The sequence below is a fragment of the Pelodiscus sinensis genome, chromosome 7 (assembly GCF_052426305.1).
Source record: "Pelodiscus sinensis isolate ZL-2025 chromosome 7, ASM5242630v1, whole genome shotgun sequence".
In the NCBI taxonomy this organism is placed as follows: domain Eukaryota; kingdom Metazoa; phylum Chordata; order Testudines; family Trionychidae; genus Pelodiscus; species Pelodiscus sinensis.
This window is the reverse complement of record NC_143058.1, coordinates 9375296-9396811: the sequence shown is the minus strand read 5'-3', so window position 1 is coordinate 9396811 and position 21516 is coordinate 9375296. Positions and strand designations below refer to the sequence as shown.

The 21516-nt window shown below is 45.4% G+C and overlaps 1 protein-coding gene across 2 annotated transcripts in view; it reads left to right on the top strand.

The window, feature by feature from the left end:
- The window catches only part of TFCP2L1 (transcription factor CP2 like 1), a 53124-nt gene extending 32788 nt beyond the window's left edge, over positions 1 to 20336 (top strand). For both annotated transcript variants that reach the window (XM_075933078.2, XM_014580915.4), the window contains exons 8-15: positions 1233 to 1324; positions 2076 to 2124; positions 2222 to 2315; positions 4284 to 4374; positions 5498 to 5598; positions 7793 to 7935; positions 11530 to 11581; positions 12843 to 20336. In XM_075933078.2, the coding sequence (XP_075789193.1) occupies positions 1233 to 1324; positions 2076 to 2124; positions 2222 to 2315; positions 4284 to 4374; positions 5498 to 5598; positions 7793 to 7935; positions 11530 to 11581; positions 12843 to 12880 (660 nt within the window). In that variant the 3' untranslated portion in view covers positions 12881 to 20336. The remainder of the gene's footprint in view (positions 1 to 1232; positions 1325 to 2075; positions 2125 to 2221; positions 2316 to 4283; positions 4375 to 5497; positions 5599 to 7792; positions 7936 to 11529; positions 11582 to 12842) is intronic.
- Positions 20337 to 21516: the final 1180 nt, after the last annotated feature.

Below are 21516 nucleotides of genomic sequence, written 5' to 3'. Positions count from 1 at the left end.
CGTATGAGGTCTACTTTTTCTTTTTAGTATCCCGATTACATGGTGCACTATCACGTCTGCAGCCCAATATGGGTTATGCACAAGCACCAGCCAAGGGCACATCTGTAATTGGTTAGGAACCAGCCCCCACCTCCCTTATGGGAATGTTCTGCAGAACTTCTGAGAACTGCTTTTCATGGGAAGATCGAATTTTTGATTTAAACAGTGACTCACTGGAACACATTAAGATGATTTCATTTTCTTTTGCTTGTTTTAAATAAGTTCTTTCCCTTGCCCAAGAGAATGGTTTTTGGTTTAAAGGTACATGGAATAATCAGACACCCTATAATTTAGGAGCATTTGCTAGCAAGTCCCTGCTGTGCAGAGACATAATCCTACAGTATGGGCCGACACAGAGCTCTTTATCACACTGAATCAGGAAATCCTCTAGCCTTGGTTGCCAAAGAGTTAAATATTTGCTTAAAGCGATATTTGTGTTGGTGATAACACTCCAAGAATGCCACAGATTGTCTCCTTCTTTATCACTTTAAAGACAGGGACAATGAGCCCAATTTTCATGGGCTCTTAACAGGCTGACTGCAGGGCCGGATTCTGTTGTTCTGGATTTCCGTCTCTGTGACCAGCTTCAGTAAAGCTACTTTGTATTTACACCAGTGCAACTGAGCATGGAATCCAGCTTATATCTGCAGCGTTTTTGGGTAGCCTTATGTGTGTCTACCTTAGGATTTCCTATAGATTCTATTCATAACTTGAATTTTTGCTGATAACTTTGAATGGACCAGGCCATATTCTGCCCTCACGCTGGTATAACCCTGAGGTAACTCAACTGCTATGCCTTTGGTTCATGTAATCAAATCATTCCAGTCTGGAGTTACTTTGGATTTATAACTGAGACCAGAATCTGGCACCTGAGAAATTTCTGTGTTGTGGGCCAAATCCCGCCTGAAAGAAGAATTGGTGTATTGCCCAGATGTAAGCAGGCACACCCTTGAGCTCAGTGTTAGTTTGGGAAAGGGAAAGGAAGACGTGGCAAAAGCACAATTAGAACTAATCTTGTACCACCTCCGTCCTCTTGGAATGCCAGCATACAGCTCCCGGGCCTTCTTCTCCCCTCAGCAGGGGTAATTCGCTGACCTCACTGGAGTTGACAGCACCATACATGGTGCGAGGAAAGAATTGGACCTGCTTGAAAACCTGCTTTGCTCAGTGTCCCATTGGCTTCATTTTCACAGTGTTCTCCGTGGCCAGATTTGCCTTATCAAGTGAACAATGCTCCGTCCCCAAGCTACAACAGCTCTCCAACCAGCTTCAGCCTTGGAGATGGGTATGTAATAAATGCTTTCTCTTCTTGGCTGACGTGTAGCTCATGTGCTGGCATTGGCTGGATCCTAGGGGCCTGCTCCTGGGTTAGTAAAATGTTTTGTGCTCCGCCCACATTGCTAAGTTGAACCTTCTCAGCGTGCATGCATTGAGGATAGAGACTTACCCACCAGAAAAGTTTGAGCTCTGAGCTCGGTGTGCTAAGCCCATTTTTCCCTATGGGGGAGATGTGAAAGTACGCTCAAAGTTGCCGTGATCAAAAGTTGTTTTGGTTCAGGTCAGCGTTTAAGGGGTCTGATCATTCCATCCCGGACGGAAGGTCCGCTTTATTCGATAAATGTGACATAAAAGAGTAAACATAATGGCTGTCTGCAACCTGCTGAATATTCATTTCATGGAAGTTGGACTGTTACATCTGGTCAACTTTCTCTTCCTTCCCTGGCCTGTTTCCTTGGTACACATTCCTCCCAGGAAGTTAGTGCAAGTTCTTTGGGAGAGGGCTTAAAAGGCAATAACTGCTTTCCAGCTCTGTCCCTGTGCGTGAAAAGCAATAACAAAGTTGGGAGCTGAGCTGCAGAATTTTACTGAAACGGAGTTAAAAAATAACAGGTCTAATCAGAACAAAAAAAAAGTCAACTTGATATAAAATTCTTGCCAGTCAAAACAAGGGGAGGGTGGTGAGAGAGAGCCAACCATTTTCAATGTCAGTGTTAACGTAACGTTTTTTTCTCTTCCTGCTTCATACGATCTTTTAGCAACAGTTCTCCAACCCACCAAGTGGAACTCCTACCTCCCAGCAACGATGTAAGTATGTGAGATCATGTTAATGAGGTGCTTTTCTTTTTTTAGGACACTGCTGAACAGTTCATTTCAAGACCCTCTTATTCTTTTTGCAATGTAGCACCTCCTGCCCTCTGCTTCTATCCAAGATGTTCAGCAGTGGCTTCATCGCAATAGGTTTTCTCCATTCTGTAGACTCTTCTCAAGTTTCTCGGGTGAGTCGAGTGGGTCCGTGTGTTTGTTTGTGTGTCTGTGACAAGTGTGGAGCGTACTTTGGTGGTGTCTGCCAAATAAAATGGTGAGCAGGGGTTTGGAGAAACCTCATAAAGATTGGTCAAGATTTCCAAAAGTGGATGCTTAATGTTCAGTTCCTATGGCACCTATATAGTCTCTCAGTTGGAGCTGCATAGCTCCATAATTCAGTACTTTTGTGTGAATTGGGCCACCCGATTTCAGTGCCAAAATAAGGGCTTGGAAGCCTGATTTTTGGGGAGCCCAGTTTTAAAAGCTTTGGTCACTTGAAATTCTGCTTTGGTGTAGGAAATGTGGGTGGGTTGTTCCAATATTGGGGCAAACTCGACTCATGTGTTAGAGGAAGGAGCCGATGATGAATATCGTATCCTACATCCTAGAAGGTCCCAACTTTATAGCTTGTGAAGACTGAGTTTACTGGACACCTCAAGGGGCTCCTGGAATCCCCCCTGTACGCCTGCTCCCAGGCTCCCTGTGTGGCAGCCTCCCAGCTCCCCTTCCCCCCAGGGACTCTGCAACTTCTTTCCCCATCTCCCTCCCCCTGCAGGGATTCAGCGTACCTCCCATTTTCCCTCTCTCATGACAGGGTCCGTCCCCCAGTGTTCCCCTTCCCATGCTAGCAGCTCTGTGCACCTCTCTTCTAATCTTCCCTCCCTCATTCCGGGCTCTGTCTGCCTTCCATGCCAATCGTCTGTTCTGCCCCCCGGCCCCTCCAGGCCAGGGCCTGTGCGCACACCCCTCTTCTGCCCTTCTCCTCTCCATCACTAATCTTTAGATAAACACACTGTTTGTCAGGGTGTCAATAAGTTAAACTCCATTAGGAATATGGGTGCCAGCTCTGTGGGTGCTCCAGCTTCTCCCAACCCCCCATGCCCAGCACTTCCCATCTCCCAATGGGCCCCGCCAGTCAGTCTGAGGGGAAGGTGAGGGGAAGTGGGGAGGAGCAAGGATGCAACATGCTCAGAGGAGGGGGCAGAACAGGCTGGTAAGGTGGAGGGGGAGGGGGAGGAGTCCTCTCTGTCACATTGGAAAGTCTGTGCCTGTGGTTAGGAGGCTGAGGCGCGATCGGGTATTGTTATGCCGCATGGTATTAATGGGTGCCATCAACCAGATGTTGATTTAGAGACAATTGTAGAGGGGCTTGGAGTTGTGACTGTGCTAATCAAAAGGCAGGGCTCCATATGTCCCCCATTTCGCCCCAGATCAATAAGGGGAATCCAATACCCATTGGATCTTTCTCCAGTGGGACAAGATAGGTGAGGTGTAACCTCTCTTACCAGACCAATTTCAGTCGGTGAGAGAGACAAGCTTTCAGTCTCACACGGCGCTCTCCTTCAAAGAGGAAGGAAGCTCTGTGTAAGGCTAAAAGCTTGTCTCTTTCACCAACCACAGTTGGTCCAATGAGAGAGATTCCTTTCAGCCCCTTGTCTCTCCAATGTCCTGGGACTGACACTGCGGCACCAATGTAGCCGTTTCTCTGAAACATTGACATTGAGTCAGCGTGAGACAGTGAAGACATGTGACGGACAGGCACCCTGAGAAATGCCAGCAAGTTGAGTATAAGGCCTCCGTAATCTTTGCTAACAATACATTTTAAAACTAGGCTTTCTACTCATTGCCAGCACCAGCCGTCTAGGGCAGCAAGGATTGCACGGCCACATTCTGTTTCATGTTACTCCAGGAAATCCCTGTTGACTCATGTTTGAGAGAGCCAATTTTGGTCCACAGGCCAGGAACTGAGTGTAACGTGGGCACGTTGCATTTGAAAGCCCTTGCTCCTTATTGGCCATTCTGTGGACTTCTAGAAAATCGGTTGTGAAGGGGTCGATTGCAGTGCACCAGGATACATGTTCATCCAGCAGAGGTCCAACTCTACCTGTTTCTTAGTATTTGGAAACCTTTTTTGTTTTGTTTAACCTTGGTGTGTCCAGGGGCTGACTTACTGAAGATGTCCAAAGAAGATTTTGTTCAGATCTGTGGGCCAGCTGATGGAATTCGGCTCTTCAATGCAATTAAAGGAAGGTTTGTACCTGTCTCTTCCAGATTCTACTATTGCAGCAACCTTTGGCACTTCCAATGTTAATCCAGTATCTCTGGTTAGCAAACCTCTGTAAAGTCCTTGAAGAGACTGGTTGGCTCAGGGGGTTGGCAGTGGGCTGTTGGCTCTAAAGTATGGGGTTGAATGCTGCCTACCTCAGAGATGAGGAAAAATCTTTAGTGGTCTCAGTGTGCTTCCCAGTAGATGTGTTTCCCTCCCATCTGGTACCTGTGTTGCTGATCTCAGCCAAAACCACAGACTGAATGGGCGAGAGGACGCATTTGTGGGCTCAGTCTAACCCTGATCAGGAGGCAGTGGTTACGCTCATTGACCAGCCGGGCTGGGTTCAAGCCAGAAAGTGAGGGTACGTCTAGACTACATGCCTCTGTCGCCAGAGGCATGTAGATTAGGCTACCCGACAGAGTAAAATGAAGCGGCGATTTAAATAATCGCCGCTTCATTTAAATTTACATGGCTGCCGCTTTGAGCCGACAAACAGCTGATCAGCTGTTTGTCGGCTCAGCGCGATAGTCTGGACGCTCCCCTGCCGACATCAAAGGGAGCTGTCGACAACCCAGGTATGCCTCATCCCAGGAGGCATACCTGGGTTGTCGACAGCTCCCTTTGATGTCGGCAGGGGAGCGTCCAGACTATCGCGCTGAGCCGACAAACAGCTGATCAGCTGTTTGTCGGCTCAAAGCGGCAGCCATGTAAATTTAAATGAAGCGGCGATTATTTAAATCGCCGCTTCATTTTACTCTGTCGGGTAGCCTAATCTACATGCCTCTGGCGACAGAGGCATGTAGTCTAGACGTACCCTGAGGGCTTACACCTTCTATGTACTAAGGGCCTCTTGTGAGGTACAGAGCAACCTTCAATATTACTAGCTTCATAGGAGTCAAGGATGCTCAGCACCTCTTCCGGCATCTCCCAGGATTAGGAAGGTCCTGTTACAAACTCTCCCAGCGCATCTCGCCTCCTGCAGCGCTAGTGCCAAGTTGCCTCTTAGCTTCCTATTTGTGTCCGGCTCACATGTGCTGTTCCAGCGTGTGGTGGTGAGTATTGGGCTGCCGTGCTAATGTACTGCTTTTGTGTTTAAACCCATAGAAATGTAAGACCTAAGATGACAATTTATGTCTGTCAAGAGCCAGAGCAGAACAGAGCGCATCTGCACCACAAACGCGAGAATGGAGATGGCAACCTCTGTGGTACGTTTCCCAGCCTGCTCCCAGCTCGTCTGGCGAGAACGATGCCTTGGCTCTGAACTCCGCGTCTGACAGTGACGTGGCTGAACGGTGGTTCACCTGCACTGTAATTCCACTGGACAGAGGGTAGTTCCTCTAGGGCCGCCGTGCAGACCACATCCTGCCTGCCACAGAGGTGCAACCTGTGCTGACTTGGGGGCTATTCAGGAAAGGCAGGTGGTGTTTGCCCAGCCGCCCTCCCTTGAGGGAGGCAGCAACACAGGGCAGCTTTAATTTCTGTCCGTGGCTCGAGTGGAATGCCACTCAGACCAGTTGAATCAGTACATCCTCTCCCAGCCATCCTGACTGTGCCCTCTCTCCAGGCCTGGTCTTTGGGCAAGGTGAATAAGGTAGTTGCATTGGGCCCTGCACCTTTAGGCCCCCAGTGGCTGCATGGGCCTTGGCGCCGGGCTGAGCCCTGCTGTCAGCATGCTGCCTTGGGCCTTGGAAACTCTTTGGCTGGGCCTACCTGTCTTCAGCCAGCCCTGCCCACTTCCGGGGGCCTGCTGACCCCCTACAATCCCCTTTGATGGAAGGGAGATTATGGCCACTTGAAACTTCTACCACTGCCCCTTCTTTCTGCTGCCAGGGCTGACCTAAACCAAGGGCGAATTTAGCTCTCCATGGAGTGGAATGATGTGGGCTTCATCTTTGTAGATTTCATGTTAGCTTTCATACAAAAAGATTTCTGCTGCTGCTTTTTGCCAGTTTCTCCTTTACATGCCTGAGGTTTGAAATGCCTGGACTCTCTAGAACCACATGTAGAAATGCTAGCAAGAGCAACTAGCTTCGGCATCCTTGCAAGGAAAATCTGTTTAAATTCTAGGCACTTCCCTAAAGAGGGTTCTGTAGAATTTCAAGCTATGACCTAATGCCTGTCCACACTAGATGGACACCAAAGACTCCAGAATTGTATATACACAATTACTTGTGCACAATCACTTGCCCGCATGCGTGAACGTTTCCATTTCCAAACCGAGCACAGGTGAGGTTCCAAGTGACAGTGTCCAAAGAAGTGCCAGGTTGGGATTTGTTTGAAAACTTGTCACTTGTGGTCTAGTTCCCTGTGCGATATTTGTGTGTGGCTTCCATGGAAATCATAGAATTGGTATCGGACCTACTGCATGTATGAAAGAGGAAGGAACTGGTAACATCACAGAGGAGATGTTGACATTTTAATGGTAACCACCTACTCTGTTAATACTGTTTGAAGAATAGAGGCGAGAGAATGGAACACACAGAGGCTACGTCTACACTGGCACCCTTTTCCGGAAATGCTTAAAACGGAAGAGTTTTCCGTTATAAGTATTTCCGGAAAAAGCGCGTCTACATTGGCAGGATGCTTTTCCGGAAAAGCACTTTTTCCGGAAAAGCATCCATGGCCAATGTAGACGTGCTTTTCTGGAAAAAAGCCCCGATCGTCATTTTCGCGATCGGGGCTTTTGCGGAAAAGACTACTGGCCCTTTTCCAGAACAGTTTTTCCGGGAAAGTACTTTTGCCCGAACAGGAGCAGCATAGTTTTTCCGGAAAAACACTGACAATTTTACAGTAGATCGTCATTGCTTTTCCGGAAAAGCAAGCGGCCAGTGTAGACAGCTGGCAAGTTATTCCGGAAAAGCGGCTGCTTTTCTGGAATAAGTGGCCCAGTGTAGACACAGCCTGCGGGTAGAGTGGGGACCCAGGACATCAGGAGACCCAGGTTGTGTTCCTGGTTCTGTTTGGAGGTCTATGCATGCAAAGAACTATACCAGTGTTAGGCTTTTTCCTTATTCTTCGAGAATCTTCTGCATCTTCCCCGGCTCAGACTAATTCTCTTTCAGAGTGCCAAAATGGGATCAGCAGGAAAACAAGATTCTTAAGAAAATCAACTAGTGCACATGTAAAGAGTGTTTCATTTAGTGTCTTGGGATATGTGGTTTTATGGTCAGTTCTTGAATCTTTCTGCAGGCCAATCTGGGCCAAAATTTCTCAAGATTTTGCTTGGCTTCTTACATGTAGTGAAGTTAATACTAGCCATTTTGGGGCAGCTCCTTAGCTAGTGTAAATTGATTTATCCCAGCACCAGATCTGGCCCTTGGTCTTTATATTCAGTTCATTCATTGAAGTCAGACTTTTTGGCTGAATGTGTAAAAGCTTGTTTCCTTTTAACTATTGCAGTATATCATGCAGTCTTCTTGGAAGAGCTGACCACCCTGGAATTGATTGAGAAGATTGCAAACTTGTATAGCATTTCCCCACAGCAGATAAATCGGATCTATCGGCAAGGACCTACAGGCATCCACGTCCTAGTGAGCAACGAGGTAAGGGGTTGCTAAAGCAAACACATGTCATACCAAGTATCAGAGTTCAAGACAGCTGCCTGACTTTCTTTATTTGTTTTATAGTTAGGCTGACCTTTAAAACTATGAGAGAGTCTCCCAGGGAACTAGGCAAGATTACGAAGCCTGAAAAATTGTTTGACTTCCATACTTGTTTCAGATATTTTTGAATTTTAAGCCAAAGAATTCAGCCATAAAACTACCTTTTGTTCTCCTTAAGGGAAGTTGTTTTTACATGATATTTGCTGTAGCCTGAAATGTATTTTCATTCCAGTTAATTTCAAAACTGATAACTTTTTGGGTGCCTGATCTAATTCAAGCCTTTTAGGGTGGGGCACCCTGAAATCACTTTCCAGTCACTCTTCCAACAGAACATAAGAATGGTCATATTGGGTCAGACCAAAGGGTCCATATAGTCCTATATTCTGTCTTCTGATGGTGGCCAATGCCAGGTGCCCCAGAGGGAATGAGCAGAACAGGGAATCAAGTGATTCATCACCTGTTGCCCATTCCCAGCTTCTAGAGGCTAGGGACATCACCCATGCCCATCCTGGCTATGAGCCACTGATGGACCTGTTCTCCATGAATTTATCTAGATCTTTTTTTGAATCTCATTATAGTCTTTGGCTTCACAGCATCCTCTGGCAAGGAGTTCCACAGGTTGATTCTTATGTCTTAGCCAATGGCTGCAGACATTGAGCCAAAGTTATTGCTTGCTAAGTGTATGCAGCAAAACCCTTGAATTCTTGGCAGTTGCCTGCTTATATAAGCCCTTCATTTGGTCTGTTTCACTAATAACATGCAAAATGGATTGCCCCCATTCTTCCCCCCCCTCCCAAAAGACTTTCTCTTTTCATGCACCGGAATCACTTAAGGAGTTTCATTTGGAGGGACTGGCCCTGCACCTGAAAGGAACATTGTTAAAGCAAACAAAGCAGAGAGCGGGATTCAAATGGGGCCTAAATTTAAGCCTGTAATTCTTACTTGGAAAGTCTCCTTGCCATGTCACCCTGATTAAATCAGAAACCTTGGAGCGTTTAATGGTCCTGAAGTGCTTTGAGGCAGCCCGTGAAAGGGGAATTGCCTCAACTACCTCTGTTGTGAGGGGGCCTTCGTTAAATCCTTAAGTTACTGATTAACAATATCGATGACTTTATTTTTGGTCTTTTGTGTTGTAATGGCAGAGAGGCAAAAGTGATGCAAACGAGAGGCTCCGGGTTAATGTATTTCATGCATCGTTAGGTGCGTGCTCACACAGTGGAGTCTCATTTGGTGGGGGCCAAAAGGAGCATGGTGGGGGGAGGGGAGGCTAACTTAGCCTGAAGGGAGCCAGAGGTGGAAAGGGAGGTTACTATGAGAACTTCACGAGAATGAAGGTGGAATTACTATGCTTGCCTTGGGGGGGATGTTCAAGTTTAAACAGGTAGGGGCCAGATTTTCAAGTGCTCAGCACACAATGGGGCTAGACTCTTAAAAGAGCTTAGGAATTTAGGCACTTCATTGCCTTCAGTTCCCATTGTAATGCTTCCAGCGCGCTTCCCAGAGGTCCCTCTCTCTCTGCCCAGCCTGAGCAGTTACTTGGGGATTTCAGTGGGAGCTTTTCTTTCAAACCTGGTTGCTTCTCCTGAGTAACTAGCTCTGCCCTGGTTCGCGACTCACCCTACCTGCTTTGATCTGGCTTTTGAGTGTCCCATATGAATTTGGTTGAGGTGCATGTGAATTGTCTACTTGCGGAGAGGAAGTCAGAGGCAGAGGTGATATGTAAGCACAGTCATCTGAAGGAGGCTGCCTGACTCATTTTATCTAAGGCCCTTGGTGATATTGCTATGAGGAAGGACTCCCCTTTTCCGTGTTTAGGAGCAACCCTCCTCTCCTGGTCAGAAGCAGGAAGTGATGGTAATGATCTGCGCTCAACTGAGCCGTGTACTTCCACTGGATCAATATTTCACTAGTTGGTCCATTGGTCGACTCGAAAAGAAGGGATCATATCTTAGCCATTGCAAATCGGACTAGTCCCCGTCAAGTCCCTGGAGCTACACCAGCTTACGGCAGCTGAGACGATGATCGTGACCCTTAACTTCTTGACAAAGAGATCTGTGGAGCTGGTCAGACCTTGTTGGCATAAAAGAGCATTTTCCACAGACTTTAGTGGTGCAGGATCAGGCCCTGTTGGAGAGGGGGAATAGTCCCCCAAGGAAGTGATAGAAGGTCTGGTGCGTGCGACATTTAAAACAGACTGGAGAAACTATCAGTACATTATATAATAAGCCTCCATTATGATCCCAACCCCAGCTGGTGTAAATTGGCCTAATTCTGTTGAAGTTAATGGAGGTTGGCCAGTTTAAGGTAAGGATACAATTTGTATCAACTACACGATTAGTCGATAAGGGAAGAGGCGCTCTGTCCCCACTCACGACAGTCCGGGAGCTACCCCAACTGTGGCTCTGCTGTACTAGGAACTGGGTGAGCAGGCAGCCCGACTCATACTACATTTAAACTGAAGAGCCGCAGTGGGGATGGGTCCCGGACCAGCATGAGCCAGGACAGAGCCCCACGGCTGCTGTGACTCTGCATTTTAAATGTAGTTCAAGCCAGGCGGTTCTTACTACAGTTAAAATGCAAAACCGCAGAGACCCTGGATTGGCAAGAGTTGGGGCTGAGTAGGGCTTGCTGGGTCCTGGCTTTTGCCGGGTTCAGCAGCCCCTGCCTGCAGCTAGCCCCAGCTCCTGTGTTTCCATGCCTTGCTGCCTCTGAAACAGGTGGGGGGGAATACCGTAGTCGACTTGACTACCTGATAAACTTAGGCTTATCGGATAGTCGATTACTCGATAACTCACTTCCCTAGTTTCAAGGTCCAATCCTTGCCCCATATAGAGTGGAGGTGTACTGGGTGACTTGATCTTGGAGGAAAAGCTGAATTTGTGAGATTATCTTTGGACTCAGTCCTGCAAAATGCTTAGCACTATAGATCTGATCCAGCAAAATACTTGAGCATGAGTTCGTCTCATTGGCTTTAATGGACTCTTCGTATATTCAATTTCTTTGCTGTATTGGGGCAAAATGCTCAGTGCTTTGTAAGATCTGATGCTTGGCTGATTGACTTTCCCCTTTTAAAACAGTGGTGGGCAACCTGCAACCCATTGGGGTTCTACGTGAGGCCAAGAAGATACTTTGTTTACCATTGCCCATGCACAAGGTTGCCAGATTCTGCTAGTTTTTGTCCACGTAATTTATTTCCTGTCATGACATGCGCATAAAGCAAGGGCATGTGAAATGAGCTGCATGCTGATTGCACACAACACTGACTGTGAGAGCCATGTGCTCCCTCTGCATCCAGTCATAGTGGTTCAGTTGGCTTCCCCTGCAAATTCTAGTTATGCAGCACGGTTAGCAAAACTAGGACACTGTCTGGGTTAGGACAGTCTTGCAGCCCACTGAGATGAAGGACTCATGCAGCCCATTCACTAGCCTAGGTTTAAAAGGTGTATTGAGCATTGAAGTGTAACATTTGCTCCAGATGCTTAAGAGATAAACTGACTTAGAATTTTTGTTCTTGTTTTTTCCCCTGCCATTCAGATGGTGCAAAACTTCCAGGACGAGTCTTGTTTTGTGATCAGCACATTGAAAGGTATGCTATTCTGTTTCTGCTTACCATTTTCTACTGTTTTGTTCAACTGACTAAGCACTGCAGGGAAAGAGTGGGGGAGGGGAAGGAATTGAGAAATGAAAAGGTGGGATGTGGCTGATCCAAATAACCAAAAGTTCTGTAAATGAAGTTTTGGTTTCCTTGGTTGGCCGTGTACATTTAAATAACAAGTAACACATGACACTGCAAAAGTCTAAATAATTAATTGACTAAAAATCTTTCTCGTCCACTCTTAAATCCATATTTTGATAAATTTAGACATAACAGAGGTGTCAATAATTATTCCTCTTAATGAAGGATTTTATGAAGAACCATAGTATCTTCCGCTATAAAAATCTGAGACCAGGTGAGGCCATGTCTACTCTTATCCTAAGATCCATGTTCCGGAGATTGATCTTCCGGGGTTTGATTTAGTGGGTCTAGCAAAGATCTGCTAAATCGGTGATGGTGCCTCCATCAACCCTGGTACAGCATGGGGTTGCAAGAAGTAAGGGAAGTTGATGGGAGCGACTTCCTGCAATGGGGACACAGCAGAAATTTGACTGAAAGTACGTTGACTCCAGCTATGCTATTCTCATAGCTGAAGTTGTAGATCTTCAGTTGACTTTCTCATATAGTGTAGACCTGGCCTAAGAATGAATATACAGGTAAATGAATATGAAGACTAGCTTCTTCATGAAGCTTTAGAAGTCCTGAATCACTTCTAAGCTATCCGGGAAGGGCTCTTTTTCTGATTTGCATCTCTAGCATTTAGCAAAACTGGAGTGGCAGCTGAATGCATAAAAATAAATATTGGGGCCAAATTCTGCTCTTCATTACTTGAATATAAATCTGGCTTTATTCCACTGAAATGGAATTCTTCTCTCAGTTACACTGAATTTAAGTGGTGTATAAAGCCACTTAATTCAAAGGCCCAAACCTCAGTTAGTATAAACCAGCTAGGCTCCATGGAAGCCAGTTTTCAGTGGGTGAGGATCTGGTTTATAGTCTCTATTACTGGCACCAGTTTGACCTAAGTCCATTGAGATACACTAGTGTAAATGGTCAAAATTTAGCCTGTAATCTCTTATTAAAATCCATTTGAAACTGTATTTTTTGTTTGAATGTTCAGTATTAATCCTTATTCATCTGTCGTGGTAGCAGAGGGTAAACTGCATTAGAGAAAAGGCCAGAAGGTTACATTTCTTCACTTAGTACACAGATTTTTATTTTATGTTAACTAAAACACTTTTCACTATTACAGCCGAAAGCAACGATGGCTACCACATCATTTTAAAATGACCACTCAGATTACCAGGACTGTAACCGCCTCAAATTATGATGCCTCACCAAGATTGCTGCAACTCAGACTGGCAACATGAAGGTCCATTTGGATAACTTGCTCCCATGAACTGAAAAAAAGCCCAAATGTCTTAAGGAAAAACAAACTTTGTAGACAAGTGGTTTTCTGAGAGTGGCAATGACAGTCTGTGTATATTTTTACCCCTTCCCTCCTAGTTAGGCTTTCAACTTGTCGAGGCTCCTGTTTATTGCTAGGAAACGTCTGCTTTTTTTTCCTAAAGGGGAATGCCGAACGAAACACAGTTCTCATGGCTGGAACTATCTAGCGTGCCTTCTGGGTACTCTTTGGGCCATAGCTCACAGTCTTTCTAGGCAGAGGACTGTGGGTGAGATACATGAACAGGCATAGGTATTACAACGCCGTCATAGTGCCTAGAAAATCACTGGAACAACGCCGAGAGCCACAAAGCCAATGTAGGCATCTAGGCTCCCTGTACAATGAATGGGGAGAGAAAGGCCCCTTCCAATGTGATCCACAAAGTCAGCTGCCTGGAGGCACCTGTCTTGGCTAGTGATCCACGAACTGGGTCGACACGGATGCTTGGCTGCCCATGTGGGATCCAAAAAGAAAAACAGGTTGCGGGCGGGGGGGAAGAGGAAGGACCTTCCTTATCTTCAGCTTGGTGGATAGGGCACTCTCACAGGAGATCCCCAGTGCAAGTGCTCCTCCCCCGCCCCCCCCATGCTGAAGGGATCTGAGGTTCCTAGCCACCAAGCTATGGAAAATTCTGAGGTTGGATTCCCTCAGTTTCTCCTGTTGATGTTGCTCCATTGGTTAATTAAAGTGGAATATTTAGATGCCTAAGTCCGTGTTTTCTGGCCCGATTAATATTAAACTAGCTATGTGCATCCCATTCTTTATTCCTATAATCAGTCAGTCATGGCTGTTTGAGAGTCACACTGGATTGTTCTGTCAAAACAACAACAAAACCTCCTCCTTCCTCTCCTCCTCAGTGCTCCTGGTGAACATTTTGTCCTGCTGCCTTCCCATTCAATTTGACAACACAGCTGATCCTGCCTACCCTGTTAAACTTTCTCTAGATCTAGTCTCCTGAGCCTCTTTTTTTTTTTTTTTTCACTCAGCTGTCAGATCTGCTTTCAAAATATTGTTGTAATTTTTTTTGGCTCTACATCTGTGACTACTGGCGGTAAATATGTAGTATTCCATTTTAGCATTGCTGCTGGGAAGGCTCCACATGGATACACATGCACGCACATACAATCCGATGATTTTTGAAGGATGCAAATAAGACAAATTGTCGTGAGACAAACAGTTCACACCAGATTATAATAGCCTCAGTCAAGTGGATTGTTGTCTGAGAAAATGCGTTTAAAGTGGTAGACTGACTTTAAATCTGACAATTTCAGTCTGGATTTATTCAATTCAACAAAAGCTTTTGATGGCTGATACTTACTGGAAATGTTAGGTTTTAGCTGTGGTTGCTTCTATTTACTACACCAGATATCTGCTGTGGCAAATGCAATCAGTCAATTTGAATCTTAGACCAGCCTGAGTGTGCCTCTCTCTTTTACAGACCTTTTGATTAAGATGAGATGTGTAACTGAGGCAGTGCCACAGAACATCTGTGGGCACAAGTGAGGAGGATAAAATTTGTCTGGTTTGGAAATGAAAAACCTTTTTTTCCTGGAACAGGGGGGAAGGAATGGAGAACTTCTTGCATAAAAGTCCTATGTGGCTACTTATGCCTACTTAGCTGAAAAAATGACAAGGAGTTCTGTGGCACTTTAGAAACTAACAGACTTATTAGGCATAAGCATTCGTGGGTAAAACCCACTTCATCAGACCAAATTGGGGACAGCATAGGTAAGTCATTCATTTGCATGCTGAGGGTCACCCTAAGCCAGGCCTGGGCAAAATACGGGTTGCATCCAGCCGGCCAAGCCACCGGATCAAAGCCCACGGAGGCAGTGGGAAGCCCCAGGTGGGTTCCCCTGCTTGCTCCACACACCATTCAAACACAGCTGTGGGGCACTTTTTCTTTGAGTCCATAGTGGAGAGGGAAGATTCAGACAGTGTGTCTGCCCCCAGTACAATCCCATTTGGTCAATGGAAGCTGCCTGTTTGAATAACAGGAAGCCATGAAGCACAACCACCGTCCTGCTCAGTTACTCACTCAAGCCCATAGCTGAGCAGGCAGAAAAATTTAAAACTCTGCATGCAGGCAGGCTGGTTTGGCTGCTGGCTGGTAAGTCTCCTGGCCAGAACCTGCCTCTGGCACCCCAGCCCTGCCCTTCCCCAACCCTCTGCCTGCTACACCTTCCCCGCTACTCCACATGCACCCATACGCCTCCCAGATCTGGCACCCCAATCTCCTGCCCGAGATCATAATCCCCTCCTATCCTAGGTCACATCTCAAAATCCTTCACTCCAGTCTCTTGCCCTAGGTCACAACTGCCTCCTCCACCCAAACTCCCTCCTGCACCCTAGTCCCTTTACCCTAAGCTCCCTTCTGCACCCAACCTCCATTCCAGATCCTGGAATTCCTCCATTCATATCCTGGAAGAGTGCAGCCCTTGACCACTTTCCAAAATCTTGGCGTGTGCCCCCCCCCACCCGCCATCAAAAAGTATTGCCATCCCCTGCCCTAAGCTCATCTATGATAGACACTACCATAGAGGTTTTAGGAACCTCTTAAAACCGAAGTCGGGTCTTGCTGGGATCTGGGATCCTAAGCTCTAGATAAACGTAGATGTAACTTGAACTAAGAATCTGGAGGTAGGCAGTTCCACAAGGAGTAATGGTAGTTCGAATTAGGATCTTTAATTCGAGCTACCTACTCCGTGCCGCGTGTAGCCGCGGGCACGGAGTTCGGACTAAGGGGGATTTAAAAATGGCGGCACCCGGGAACATGCAACCCAAGCCCAGGATATTTAAATCCAGGCTTCATTTGCAACTCCACTTGCCCTCATTACCCTACCTAGCTCGAACTTACGAGCTAGTGTATACGTACCCTAAGACATTAAGTGCATAAATAACACAGTAAGACTCTGATTTGGGCCAAGAAATTGAGGCTTCTCATTCTGTGCTGAGAAGTTATGTGCAGCTTCCCTATTGTTACAGCACATACTGTGTGCTGTGTTGTTAGTTCCCTCTTGGTGAGTGGCACACAACTTCCACTAACCATGGAGGTGCAGGTTGTGATACATCAGGATGTGCTCTAAAATAGGGCAAAAATTCTAGTTTTTTATCTAAAAGTAAGTGGCTAATAGGTGTGATGTTTCACAGTGGGTTGGTTTTTATTCCCTTTGAATTTCCTGTACAGTTTCTCTTAATAATTCTTAATTAAAATATGGGCTTTGACTGCATATTTTTCTCTGCAGGCCTATTTTATATTGTAGAGCAATATTTCCTGAAAACTTTGCATTCCTTCATGAGAACAATTGAGCAAACCTGAAATAGCTTTTGTTTTTTTTAAAAAAAGTTACTAATTGAGCTGCTCATTTTGGGTAGAAATCACTCTATCCGAAAGGTCTGGAACTACAGCAATGCATCAGTACAACACCATGAGCAGAAGCTAGAGAGGCCTTAGTTCTGAATTTTCTGGAAAATTTCGTTCATTGTGTTTTTAATGGGATAATTTATAAAAACTAAATATAATGCAGACTAGTTAATTTACTGTGGTTTATTTTGCGAACAAATTTAGTCCAGAAATGTAGGAGATACGGTTACCAAGTAGTATGCAAATCTGGTCAACACGGACCTTGTACGGGTGTAGCCATTTTGGATAGAGGTGTGATCTTTTTTTGAGTTGAAATACTGAAGCTTGGTGCCACCCCAATGTGGATGCAGCTACACCAAGTTGAAAGGTGCCATACAGCATTTTAGCTTTGTTCCTGTCCCATCCTGGAATAAGCACTGTTATACCACCGCAATGCTAGGGAGGAGTATATTGCTTATTGCTTTAGTTGTATTCGTACAGTTAAAGTGGTGCAACTTTGTATGTATACAAATGCCCTAACTTGTGAAGGAATGATTCTAGTTTGGGCCCTCCCAAATTTACAGCCCATTTCAATAATTTCTGTTCATAGGATTTTAAAAATGGCAAATGTCATGATTTCATATATTGAAATCTGAAATTCCATGGTGTTATAATTGTAGGGCTCTGGCCCAAAAAATAATTGTGTGTATGGGGGTGGCAAGGTTATTGTGTGGGGGTTCCAGTATTGCTACCCTTACTTCTGCCCAGCTGCTGGTAGCAGTGTTGCCTTCAGAGCTGGACATCTGGAGAGTGGAGGCTGCTGGCCAGGAGCCTACCTCTGACAGCAGGGCCACCAACAGCAGCAGCTGTGCAAAAAGCAGGATGGCATGCTATGGTTTTGCCACCGTTACTTCTGTGCTGCTGCCTGCAGGGCTGGGCCATCAGCAGCTGCTACTTTCCAGCTGCTACTTTCCAGCTGTGAAAGCCACAGTGCAGAAGTCAGGGTGACATGGGTATGGTATTTCCACCCTTCTTTCTGCACTGGCCCTGTTGGGGCATTGCCTTCAGAGCTGGTCTCCTGGCTGATGTTACAACCACGGCTCTTCAGCTGCCCAGTTCTGAAGGCAGCGCGGAAGTAAGTGTGGCAATTCTGCGACCCTCATAAAATAACCTTTTGGGTCAGGATCTCCAATTTGAGAAACACTGGTCTCCCTGATGAAAAGCACCCCAAAGGCCAGATTTCATGGGAGGACACCAGTTTTCATGGTCTGTGAATTTGGTTCAGCCCTAATTATAGTTTGACTGGGCTGACACTGTCTCGGTGGGAAGCTCGTAACACTGCACTTGCATAATAAAAACCTATCAGTCCAAATCTGTGCATGTACATCCTATCCTAGTGCATTTTAAAAACTTCCTAGTACCTGATTTCAGGGCTACTGTTTTGTTTTTGTTTGTTTGTTTTTAAAGCCTACATAGCCAGGTTAAAAGGCCATAAAGGAGTTTGCAATGACTAAAAATACCATGCGGTGCAATCCACAGGCTATGCTGTGATGGATGCATCTTATCAATACACTGCTAATGCTTATAGGGACATCAATCCGAGAAATATCTTTGGGTCAAATCTAGGAGCATGAAACAGGCAAACATCCCACTGCTGCTATAGGTGTTTTGCCTGAGTAAAGATTGAGCAAAGCCTTCAGATTTGGTCCTCTTGGCTTTGCTGTATGTGTGTTAAATGTCTAAAGGAAGAGATCTCCATGATGTGCAAATTACTTTTAAATAACATAGTTTTAATTTATAGCACATATAGGATCTATAGAAGTGCCTAAATGTCTGAAACCTGTTCTCATTTTCCCTTCTCTGGTGTGCCTATAACCCTGAACTAAAGCCCTGATTGGCTCTTAGGAAAATTAGATGTTTGTACTTTGTATCTTTTCATATTTTTGTCCAGAATTTGTACAGTAGGATTTTAGATTCCTGAAGGTTCTAAAGAAAATGCACATGTTTCTGAAAGACCATGGGATCTGCAACAGTTGCAATGCAATCTCTGGCTCAGAGCGGGATAGATGGGTGCGAATGAAAGCAATTTCACATGTCCCAGCATGTAACAAGGCATGAACATATTCCCAAAACAGAACCACAGCAACATCTGAAATTATTCAGTAAATCACCTTATCAGTGCACATATAGAAGAAGTAAGTGTGTAGGGACAGCTAGGCCAGGTTTACACTAAAGGGGAAGGCTGAATTAAGATACGCAACTCCAGCTATGTTAACTATGTAGCTGGAGTTGACAGACCTTAGTTCAAGTTTCCCTGCCATCCCCGCAATGGGAGGCTGACAGGAGCAAACACTCCTATCAGCTTTTTTTACTCCTTGCAGAAGTACTGGCACTGATGGGGGTGCCATCTGAGTTTGATTTAGTGGGTCTTTACTAGACCTGCTAAATTGAACTCCGACTCTGCCGTGATCCATCTTCCCATCTTGTAGTGAAGACATGGCCTTAGCGATTGTTAGAGAAACCTTGAAAGAACCTAAATACACATATATTCAGCTTGTGAAGGAAAAGGTACAAATGAGCTGATCTGAATGAGTGTAAAATGAAAATACCACTTATTTTTCCAGGTACCTACTCATTATGTGAACTGGTCAGAATTTAATCAGTCTGAGATGTCTTTTCAGACTTGGCTTTATTTGTGCTGAGTGGGATCTAACTGGATATAAAATCTCATACTAAACACATTGAAGAATATTTATGTTTCTTTGAAATCTGTGGAGGGCAGTATCCTACTAATGTAATATATGTACCGTACTGTGTATATTGCCATGTATATGAGCTAATATTTGCTGTGTCCTTTGGCTTTAGTTGGCACTCTGCTTTGTTTAATTTCTGTTCACTGTATTGAACTTTGGTTGATCAAGCTTAGAGACCCAACTGGTTCCATTGGGTAGAAATTTAACAGTATGTAATCACTGCTGTGATTTGAATTAAGCTCGGCACGCTTGAAATGTGATGCATTTCTATGGTATAAACACAGTGCCTTGGTAAAGACAACCATATTTGTAAACTAATATTGTAATTCTATATTATAGCTTCTGGAAGATTGTGATAAATGCAGTTTTTTAAAAAACTGGCTGCAAACCTTTGGAGTAAAAGCTATTCCTTGAACAACCATACAGCAACTATTGTAGCTTGATAATGTATTGCTCAAATGTTTTGTTGTAATTCCGACAGTCCTCTGAAGGATGACAGTGCTACAATTTTAATTTGACTGTGCTTTCAAAGAAATGTTTGTTCAGATTGTAATTATTTTCTTCCTCCTCCAGCTATGACATGGTAAACTTTCTGTATAATAAGCCAGTACTCCTCAATACTCTGCTAAGATGATAATCTGTTTCACAGCACAGTGGGGCAAAAATCTGCTGGGATTGGCATCTTTTCTATGGATGCATATGAAAAGGCAGATTGGGCATGCATACACCTGTCTGTTTAAAAACGAGTTATATTACTGCCTAATTTTCTGTGCATTTCAGATTTGTATCCTTTTTTTGTAATTCCTGAAAATTTATTCAGCTGCCTCTCCCTGCCCCAGTTTTTCAACTTGAAAAAATGGCTTGTATTTCTCTAAATTGTGAGTAACCCTGGCGTTTCCCAGTTTGATTGCGGGTAGGGCTTTCCAAGGGCTACGGGAGTCCCCTTTCTTCACTGACAATGCAGCCATTGGCCAGTAAGTCCATATGATTAGTGAAGGGTGAATGGAGGTGGGTCGAGTGAAGGCCGAGGTATACCAGTTGTGAGTAATACTGCCACATGTTTTGTTTTTTTGTTTTGTTTCTTTTGTACGTGAAATAAAAAGCATATTTTGCACTGGGCTATTGTACTGTTGTGCAGAAGAAAAGAAATCTGTATCTGAATCTGTGCTCCAGTCAAAATGGAAATAAACTTGTTTGTAAGAAGTGGTTGGTCTTATTGTCCTTTAAACTTGAGACGGATGGTCCTTTTTGCTGGAGAAGGATGTCTTGTGGCAACATTGACAGATGGCACTCAGTTTGCCAGGCAAAGGCCCAGGTTCATCTCCCTGCTTCAGCTCAGCTGTGTGTGGAGACCAACCGCTTGATCCTGTTCTGTGCTGATTGCTTCAGCTCTTCAGGGTTTTGCTGGAGCCGGGGCCAGAATCTTGCAGGATTGAGCCCAAAGAATAGGCAAAGTTGGATTTGTTACCATCACTCCTCTGCTATGCTTAGGATTGATCCTCCACTAGGCATGGAGTTGCTCTACTGTCACTTGGCTGCCAAAAGTCCCTACGGCCCTTTCCAGCAACAGGGTAGTATGGGGAGCAGCAGCATGGCTGAGCTGGGCTGAGGACAGTCCCACCAGTTTCAGGCACGTTTGTTCTCAGCACGGTTTAGCAGTACCTCTAGCGTGAATGCAAACAGCTGTGCTAGTTCTCCTTGACCTAGTGTGAGGTTATATACCTGGGTAGGGACATCACACCTCTCACTTGTAGCACAGATCTAGCCTGAGAGGCCATGGGAGGCCAGGGTGCCTACTGGTTCTGTTACTAGTCGAGTTGCATTGGAGATAATGCTGGTGGGAAATGGAAGAAGAATAAAGTTTCATGTAGACGTGCTCAGGAGCTATTTTCCCCCTCATTCTCTGTTGCAAACAGGGATGCAGTGGCGTGACGACACAGCGTTCACCACTACTGTGGCTCTTCAGAGGTGACTCTGTGTCACTGATGGCTGAAATGATTCCTTCTTGCATATGTAACGCTGATAGGCAGAACCAAACCTGAGCCCTCTGGAGCTTCGTGCATGAGCTAAAAGCCCGCTGGTGCTCAACTTAGACCATAGAGCAAACTCCTTCTCTCTCTCTGGAAGTGGTCCCAGTGCCACTACATGGGACAGTGACCCACACCCTGAAGGTTACACATACAAAAGGCCGTGATGTACTTTAGGGTCCTCATACAGGTAAGGTATTGGCAGTAGTAATGACCTATGGTCCAAGGCAAGGATACTGCTATGGGCTGAGAACACACTAATGGGTCAAATGGAGAATGACCCATATTATTAACACCCCCCAGGCTCAGATGAGAGCAGCATTTCACATCACCAAGCTGCCGCTTTTGTGCTAAGG